Source organism: Saccostrea cucullata, unplaced genomic scaffold (assembly GCF_032062105.1).
Source record: "Saccostrea cucullata isolate Sc308-1 unplaced genomic scaffold, CSIRO_AGI_Scuc_v1 ctg2942, whole genome shotgun sequence".
Taxonomy (NCBI): Eukaryota; Metazoa; Mollusca; class Bivalvia; order Ostreida; family Ostreidae; genus Saccostrea; species Saccostrea cuccullata.
The window spans coordinates 1,178-10,486 of NW_026934447.1; the positions used below are offsets into that span (position 1 = coordinate 1,178).

The 9,309-nt window shown below is 33.9% G+C and overlaps 1 protein-coding gene across 1 annotated transcript; it reads right to left on the minus strand.

The window, feature by feature from the left end:
• Nucleotides 1-5,350: 5,350 nt before the first annotated feature.
• Nucleotides 5,351-7,528, minus strand: LOC134240772 (mothers against decapentaplegic homolog 3-like). Its single transcript, XM_062722853.1, has 5 exons — nt 7,516-7,528; nt 7,178-7,390; nt 6,622-6,759; nt 5,913-6,057; nt 5,351-5,505 (listed from the first exon to the last, which is right to left on the minus strand). Exons 1-5 carry the CDS (start codon nt 7,526-7,528, stop codon nt 5,385-5,387), a joined length of 630 nt encoding a protein of 209 aa, XP_062578837.1. The 3' UTR covers nt 5,351-5,384.
• Between the last annotated feature and the right edge of the window lie 1,781 nt (nt 7,529-9,309).

A 9,309-nucleotide genomic window follows, 5' to 3' on the forward strand; every position in this document is an offset into this window, starting at 1 on the left:
AGACTGCATCTTTCAAAAAATGATAATTCAATGCTTAAATGATTACAAATATGAAAGTGATAAACAGAGTGACCAGTGATATTTAATGTTTGTCAGTTAGTTAAAAAATGACCTCTAAAAATTTCATTATGCACAAATACCTTTTTAAAATTTTTGTATGAATTCATCTTTCATTACAAAGAATGAGATTTTAAAAATAATTCACTCATTTGTAATCAAGTACTTTAATTGTAAACTCAGTATATTTTCTTCCGTTTTCAATCACTACAGCTGGTTTTAATCACAAACTGTTACAGTCGATTACGGTTCATTGATACTCTCATAAGAGATATCTTTCTTCATGCCATACATATTTATTATTCCTTTATGTATTAGACAAGTTGAAGTGTCTTTTTTATCCAATTTTGCCCCGCAAGCTATGCTTTCATTGTTTGTATTTTACTTATAAAATAGATCTATTTTAGAAATTCATTCAGGTTCGAGCAACATTTTATAAAAGTCAGAGCTCCAGATAATTTTTTTACCCCAAAGTGTATTTACTCCCTAAATTTCAAATCAATGCAGATTTTGATTTTCATTTAAAGGGTCTCAGAGTATTTTGTTAATATATAAGTATTTTGGAAGAGGAAACAAGTAAATTCAAAGAATCGTGGTCCCCCGCTTTCAGTGTCTTTGTGGGTGAGATATCAATTTTATGATATATTGTGTCTAATATGAACACCCTATCATATGCACATGTCAAGTATGAAAGCCCTATCTCTTCTCAATATAAGGAACAAAACATGTTTGTGAAACACTGGTAACCCCGTATGGCAAAATAAAGAAGATTTAACTTTTCTTAAATGCAAATTAAATATATTATTACCCGAAATAGGATTTTCAGACAAGAAATACTATTGTGAAATACAAATCCCTAACACCACCTGTTCAAATGTTATGGTCAAGGATAACTTTTTTAAAGGTAGGTCAAACTCTAAAGTGAAAGGATCTGAGTTGTTGATTTCTTAAGAAAGGTCACAAGTAATTCATATGTGAATGATGAAAACCCGAACCCTAACTGTTCAAAAGTCACGGCCAAGGTAATTTTTTTTAAAAAGAAGGTCAGTCTCCAAGGTCAAGGGTAAAAGTTCTTGGTATCCAATGAAAGGTTTTCTCAAAAGGATTACATATGTGAAGTACGACAGGCCGAGCCCTTACCATTCAAAAGTTATGGTCAAGGTTAAAGTTTTTTCATAAGTATGAAAATCTCCAAGGTCAAGGTCAAAAGGTAAAAATTGTTGGTATCCAATTAAAGGTCTTGCTACAAAGAATACATATGTGAAATATGAAAGTCCAAGTTTCTACCATTCAGAAAATATGGCCAAGGTTAAAGTTTTTTCATAGGTACGAAAATCTTCAAGGTTAAGGTCACAGTTGTTGGTATCCAATGAAAGGTCTTGCCACAAAGAATACAAATGACATTATGTGAAGTATGAAAGTCGTAATATCTACCATTCAAAAGTTGTGACCAAGGTCAAAGTTTTTGAAAAGTAGGTCAAACTCCAAGATCAAGGTCAAAGGGTCAAAGTTCTTTGTATCCAATTAAAGGCCTTGCCACCAAGAATACATGTGTGAAATATGAAAGCCCTAGCTATTACTGTTCACAAGTTATTGTCAAGGTTAATGTACAGAAATCTCCAAGGTCAAAGTCAGAAGGTATAAATTGTTGGTATCCAATGAAAGGCCTTGCAACAAAGAATACATATGAGAAATATGAAAGTCCTAGTTTCAACCATTCAAAAGATATGGCCAAAGTAAAAGTTTTGAATGTTTGTGTTAAAGTGGATCGAACGCCAAGGTCAAAAGATCAAATTTGGTGGCACCCAAACAAAGGTCTTGTCACAATTAATACACATGTGAAATATGAAAGTCATAGCTTCAATCAAAAGTTATGAGCAAAGTTAAAGTTTTTTTGACGGACGGAGAGACTGACAAACTGACAGACGGAGAGCTAGACAGACTGACAGACAGACGAATGAGATTTAATGTCCCCTCGCTTTGGCGAAATATAAATTTTGAAATAATAATAAGTGTTCAGAGGGATTATAAACCTTAACAAAGATCATATTTTTAAAAAAAACCTAGAATGGCAACAGTTTATCACCTACTGAGTTTATTATGTCCTAACCTGATTACTGGTTACAGTTTTCATAAAGGATGTCAATAACACAATAAGGTACAGCATACTCCGATAAGGGAGATAACTCTTAATAACATAAATGTCTATCATTTCTTGATAGATTTGCCAATTTGAAGTGTCAATAACAAAAAGTCCCAAAAATTTGCTGTTCATTATACTACTATCGCGAATCCGACTGTGGGACGTGGAGACCAGTTCTTCGGATGAGACCGTATAGACCGAGATCCCTTGTTTCAGTATAGGTACTGGCACGAAAAAGAACCCTCACTGCTAAATGGTTCTGAGTGTCGTGTAAAGAATAAAATATATATGGACATCTCCATATGAGTGATTTTTTTTTGTTTTCACGTAATTTTTTGAGTCTGCTGCTCATAAAATTGTGAAAATTTTGTCTCCTTTATAATAACCAAACAGCTAACTGAAATTAAAGTTTTATGAAAAAAAATTATCTACTGTAAAAGTACCTTATAACATAATGATTACTAATCAACTTCTAAATAACTCTGTATAAAAATTGAGTTCTCACCATTTTGTTTCATTCAGGGCTATTTGTTTTTCGTTTTTCAAATACCTGTGTAGTTTTTTTTTCAAAGAGTGGAGGCGGAAAAGCAACCTAAGATGAAACTCTCTTGACTTCAAAAATCAGAAAATATAATCTATAGTAAGTACCAATGAACTCGCCACTTCCTATGATTTTGATGCAAAATTTCAACAATTGTCAATTTCAGAAGAACATTTAAATGGGTACAGTTTATTCCCAAAACATCATAATGTGTCATCAAAAACATTGTTCTAATATGAATAAATTGAAAAAGTACCCAACCATGATCTTCGTAAAACCAACTTTTAACAGAACTGTACTTCAATTTTTTTTATTTTGAGGGTTAAGTACACGTTATTCCAATAATTGTATAAAAAAAGAGGCCCATGGGCCACATCGCTCGCCTGAGTAAATTTGGTGATGCCATTCTTTAACAGATTTCCTCCTTTATAATACCTATTGTCGCCTCGCCATATCCCCGCTTCCCCATGTCACAATTTTAACAATTTAGAATTTACACTACCCAATGATGATTCCACATAAGTTTCAGCTTTTCTGGCCCAATGATTCTTCAGAAGAAGATTTTCAAAGTTTTTTCCTATATATTTCTATGTAAAACTTTGATTCCCTATTGTGGCCCCGCCAAACCCCCGGGGGTCATGGTTTTAACAATTTAGAATTTACACTACCCAAGGTTGCTTCAACATTAGCTAAGCTTTTCTAGACCAGTGGTTCTTGAGAAGAAGATTTTTAAAGTTTTTCCAATATATTTCTATATAAAATTTTATTCCCTATTTTTGCCCCACCCAACCCCCGGGGTCATGATTTTAACAATTAATAATGTACACTACCCAAGAATGCTTCCACATTAGTTTTAGCTTTTCTGGACCAGTGGTTCTTAAGAAGATTTTTAAGTTTTTTCTATATATTTCTATGTTAAACTTTGATTCCCTATTGTGGCCCTGCCAAACCCCCGGGGGTCATGATTTTAACAATTTAGAATCTACACTATCCCAGAATGCTTTCACGTAAGTTTCAGTTTTTTAATCACCCCACCCTATTTTTGTCTTTTCTTGATTATCTCCCCTTATGAAGGGTCTTGGCCCTTCGCCCTTCATTTTAACAATTTAAACTCCTTTTTACCTTGGATGCTTTGTACCAAGTTTAGTTAAAATTGGCTCAGTGGTTCTTGAGAAGAAGTCAAAAATGTTATGAAAAGTTAACAGACGAACGACGACGGACAAAATGTGATCAGAAAAGCTCAATTGAGCCTTCGGCTCTGATGTGAGCTAAAGATAATGTAAGAGAAAGTGAATAACTCACGCTTTTTAAATTTTTTTTTTCAGATCATTTTGAATACATATGATTTGACTGTAATAATTTCTTAGAAAATTACAGGAAAACCTATTTGTTCAAGTAACCAGTCACTTGGTTTTATAATTTACTACTCACTGCTTATTAAAGTTTATCTGATGCCATCCCCAGTATAAACAAATTATTCTATAAACCTTCTTTTCCTTTATGGTGTTATTATATTTCCTTGGCAAATATGATTTTAAAGATGTAATTCAATAAAGAAATCAAAATACCGGGGTAATCTGCAATTAAACCTTTTTATTGTTCACAATCTTCATTGCTCAATCATTCAAAGTTATTTGTGATGGGTTTCAACGAATATAAAAAAGGGTTACTCATTAATATTTAGAAATAACATGTTGTGTTAATAATGTAATCTGATTCAAATAAAATCGACAAAATTGAATACAAAAGTAATACTTTCCTTCAAAAATCTTTTCTTATGAGTGAAAAAGTTAAGTGTCCATCTGACAAAGTGAATTGTAATGACACAAGTCTTCAGCCAATTCATAAAAATAAAGAAAAAAGTTTTACTCTACATGTAACAAAACTACATCGGTCATGGAAAAAAAACACTATCAATCTACAATATCCGTTTACTGTGTGAAGTTGAAAGAACATGAAATACTATACTGTACTTTCTCTGCTTTAGACTGCCTTTAAAGCATCTCCGCATAAAAAAAACTACAAAAAGGCCGCAATATACTGAACCACATATATATCTGCACCAGTCAACAATAGACATAAGTCTTCAGTTTATCAAAAACTGCACGAGATGAAAATAAAACTTGAAAATAGATGAAAAAACATCAATGGACAACATAATACAAAACCCATCTTTTTCTTCTTCAATTGCTAATTCACATTACTGGAACAATTAGAGTTGTCACCAAATACCTATCAAAATATCTACATCGTATTACTTTTTTTCTGATTCAATTTTTTCCTATCAAAACATAATAATTTTTTGATTTTTGAATACATTGACAATAACCCTCAATATATATCAAGGTGACCACTTTATATAAAATAAAATGCATATTCCTTTTCACAACAGACATAAAAGTATGAGATTGAATATGTATTATCTAGTACACGCACATCACGCAAAAGCTGGACAACAAACTCTGAACTATTGAATTCATTTCAGGTACACACAGTGATGTTCATCTGGGAGATTGTATTTACCCTGACTGTATACATAACAACAATCAGGGAGAGGCTTTGTTTCCAAAAGAGAAATTTGTGCAACATAGGCAGCTTAATGACACCACCATAGTGCTTGACCTTTTCCCTGGAGCCTACCGCCTACCTACTGGAGCAGCGTGACACTGGCGACCCCATATGGACCAGAACTCGGTCCAGCCACCGTAGCGGAACGTTCAGGCGAATTTCAATCCAGCAGGGCATACTGGTCACAGTCTGTCTCCTGTAAGCAGAGAATTAAGGAATGACTCTATATAACTTGGCGCTTTCAAAATTTAACACAATCAGGGGAAGTTGAGTTGTTTGGTCCTGACTTTTCCTCGCACAAAATTAATATCTCAAATGAATCTTACTTTCTGTCAATATGATTCTCCTTTGAAAATTGTTCCTATGACCCAACCTAGTTTGTTTCCATAGAAAAGATAGGATGATACTTCCAGTAAAGCTTGTTTAGTATGAACACAAATATTGTGAATTCAGGGATATAGTGAAGTTATAATGGATCCCTACTTATGTAAATTTAAGGAATTCCTTGTACAGATATAGCAAAGCAATTTCATAGGTCCTAATGACTTTGTTTTAATAAAAATTTACTGAAAATGAAATAAAGAGTTCATCATGTGTACTTACCTATACTCAGCTCCCCAGCCCTTGACAAAACTCATACGAATGGTACACATCCTAGTCAGCTGGTACACAGACTCAAAGCCCTGATTGACGGACTGGGTAAGCAGCGTAGCAAACTCCAGGTTATTAAAAATCTTCAGCCTACTACCTTCAATAGAAAGCATTTACAAAATTAATGTCCAAAACTAGACTAAAGTTATTGCTGAGTCAAAAAAATACCATGGACAGTATTCTCTAATAAATCACAAAATTATAATTAAATTATAAGACCAGAACCACATGTAGCTCATGCAGCTTCAAAAATAAATTCAGAGTTCAGTAAAAGGACAATTAAGTTGAGGCATAGGATGTCATTAAATTTTCTGTTTTTTTTTTTAAATAAAGATTCCACAGAATTATTACACATCAAATGTTCGAACTGGGTATATTTCTTTCTCATTTTTTTTTTTTACTTTTCAGACTCCATTTGAATTGATAGAACAAAAGTGTGGATTTACAACCATTTGTTTTAATGAACAGATATGGTGTCCTGAACCCCAAAATTCTTCTGAGACACATGATATTGTGTTTTAACGTCTCATCTGAAGGGTCTGTCCAGGCGTCCAACTGTGGGATTCAAACCAGCTATGTAGGGATAACTCCTTACTAAAACTAGAGAAAACGCTCTAACCCCTATACCATGTAAGCATCCATTCATGTATGTTGGACTCACCTTTAGGTATTTTATAGACTGTTGCTGGGGGCCAACCATGAATCTGATTACAGATGGGGCTGTGTACAAACACCTCACTCTCACTGCGGCATTCCGCAAAAACCTCGCCTCCAATATAGTACAAACGTACACCTTTACCTGTAAATATACACCCAAGATAGGACAGACGCATACCCTTACCTATAAATAGACACCAAATGTAGAACAAATGCACATCTTTGCCTACAAATACACAACCAATGTAGTGCATAAGCAAACCTTATATAAACCTATATGGCGGGGTGTCATATTTATCTTCTGAGTTAAGTTGATACTAACCTATTTGGCGGCGTGTCACCTCTATCTATAAAACTGATAGTTCTACTGATACTAACCTATGTGGCGACTGCTAAGTTCTACTGATACTAACCTATTTGGCGACGTGTCACCTCTATCTGCTAAGTTCTACTGATACTAACCTATGTGGCGACGCATCCTCTCTTTCTGCTGAGTTCTACTGATATTAACCTATGTGGCAGCGTGTCATTTCTATCTACTGTTTTCTGTTGATACTTACCTATGTGGTTGCGCGTCATCTCTACTAGCTGAGTTCTGTTGATGTTGGACAGTAGTCCTAGACAGAAGCGTTCAGGATTGGAAGGAAAAGTAAATCCATCCACAGTAAGCGAGGGCTGAGAGGCATGAAATGTATCGCCGACGCGATTATTCAATTCATAGTATGTAGTAGAACACCAGTATGGAGGGTCTATATAGGACACTAGCTCAGCATCTGAAGATATCAAGATAACAGTTTGATTATTATGTCGAATAAAATATTCCTTTGGTCACCTTGTGTCATATTATTCTGTTGAAGATTTTCAGTTTCAGAGCAAAACATTCCTAACCAGTGCTTACACTGTGATGTCATCTAATGCTAATGTGACATCATTTGTAAGGCTCCTTGTGAGGTCATTTAAAACTGGGTATTAGGAATTCCTTAGTAAGAGACTATTATTTAATCCTATCAACTTGTTTTCTTAATAATGCTTTAGAAAAGTATGGACAAGTGAAGAGACTTAAAAAGCAGAATAAAAATTTTAAAATACTGTAAAATCATATATTTTCATTGGGTCAAATTTTCGTGATTTGAAGACATAATATGGATTCATGGGGTTTAAATGTCGTGGATGAAGAATTCTAGAGTAGTTATGTATGTAAAATTTTACATTTCGTGGTAGACATAAATTCGTGGGTCTCTTCATACCTCGAAAACAACGAAAATTAGACCCCTACGAAAAATAGTGATTTACATTAGATTGAGCAAATCTGAATAGCGAATTTTTATTTAACGGGAAAAACATGTCTGGCACGTGTTGTATGCACATATTTCAAATTAGCATTCTTTTCTCCAATTATTCATCATTTTAAGGAGTCATCCGCGTGGCGCAGTGGTTAGAGCATCTGCTCGAGAGTCGCAAAGTAAGGAATCAATCCTTACGTCGCGGGTTCGAATCCCACTATGGGACGTGAAGACCGGTCCTTCGGATGAGACCGTATAAACCGAGGTTCCGTGTCGCAGTAGGTGCTGGCACGAAAAAGATCCCTCACTGCTCAATGGCCCTAAGTGCTGAGTATAGGAAAAAAATTGTAGCTCTCCACCGGCAAGTGGTGGCGTCTCTATAGGAGTGAAAAATTCTCGAGAGGGACGTTAAACAACATACAATCAATCAATCATTTTAAGGAACCTCCAAGAGGCTTTTCTCTTTTGTGTCCTAATGACGCCATAAAACTTTTAATAGACAATGTTGAATGGCTGTAAACCAAAAAAAAGGAACAATGAAAATGCAAACACGTACGGTGTAATTGTTTTGTTAATTATAGAACTTAATGGAAAAGAAATGCTTGCTCTAGCTTTGAGTTAGTTGGATATGTCAGGGCATTTACGATAGTTTATGTTTCAAACTGTCCTTAATGTCCCTGGGAAAAGGACAATTATGTTCTATTTTATAGATCAGCCCGTAAATGGACTGATATCAATTCCTTCGCTGGGGGGAGGGTGACACAAATCAGGAGCTGTGCATTTAGAATCAAATCAAGTACCTGTCCATGAGTTAATGGTAGTAATTAACTAATAAAATCACCATATCTGCCACCCCCCCCCAAAAAAAAATTCACTGGCCCTATTTATTTTAAGTATAAAAAAGAAAGTTGTAATTTTCCACCTCTTATTCTTTCAGTATTTTACTCTAGATATCCCAAATATAAGGATCTCTAAAAGTAATTTCTTAAATTGGTACAAGATTAACTATTTGAGTCAACATGCAGCAGCAAAACAATTAGTCAGGAATTTTTTCAGCAATACAAATGTATGTAAAACCAGATACATAAAAATATGATTCTGGTAAAACATATTTCCAATATTTAAAAAAAAAGAATATATTAATCTACATCTTCCAAAAACTATTTTGATATCAATATAATAAAATAGAAAAACGGCATGCATTTAATTTGTTTTAAAAGGTACGTAAGATTTAAAATTACAATTAATAATAGTAATCAAGTTTTTTATCTATTATATAAGTGATTTTTTTATGTACCTATATCTATGGCTAGAACATATTTTTACTACGATGCACGACTGACATATGTACATGAATATGTATTTATTATTATTTTTTTTTTAATTTATTATTTATTTATTCAAATAAA

What these genes read in the sequence shown, in the direction of transcription:
- LOC134240772 (XM_062722853.1), bottom strand. An exon ending in AGTCTATAAAATACCTAAAG is followed by an intron (nt 6,058 to 6,621) that starts GTGAGTCCAACA and finishes TTTCTATTGAAG; the next exon opens with GTAGTAGGCTGAAGATTTTT. An exon ending in GGCTGGGGAGCTGAGTATAG is followed by an intron (nt 5,506 to 5,912) that starts GTAAGTACACAT and finishes CTCTGCTTACAG; the next exon opens with GAGACAGACTGTGACCAGTA.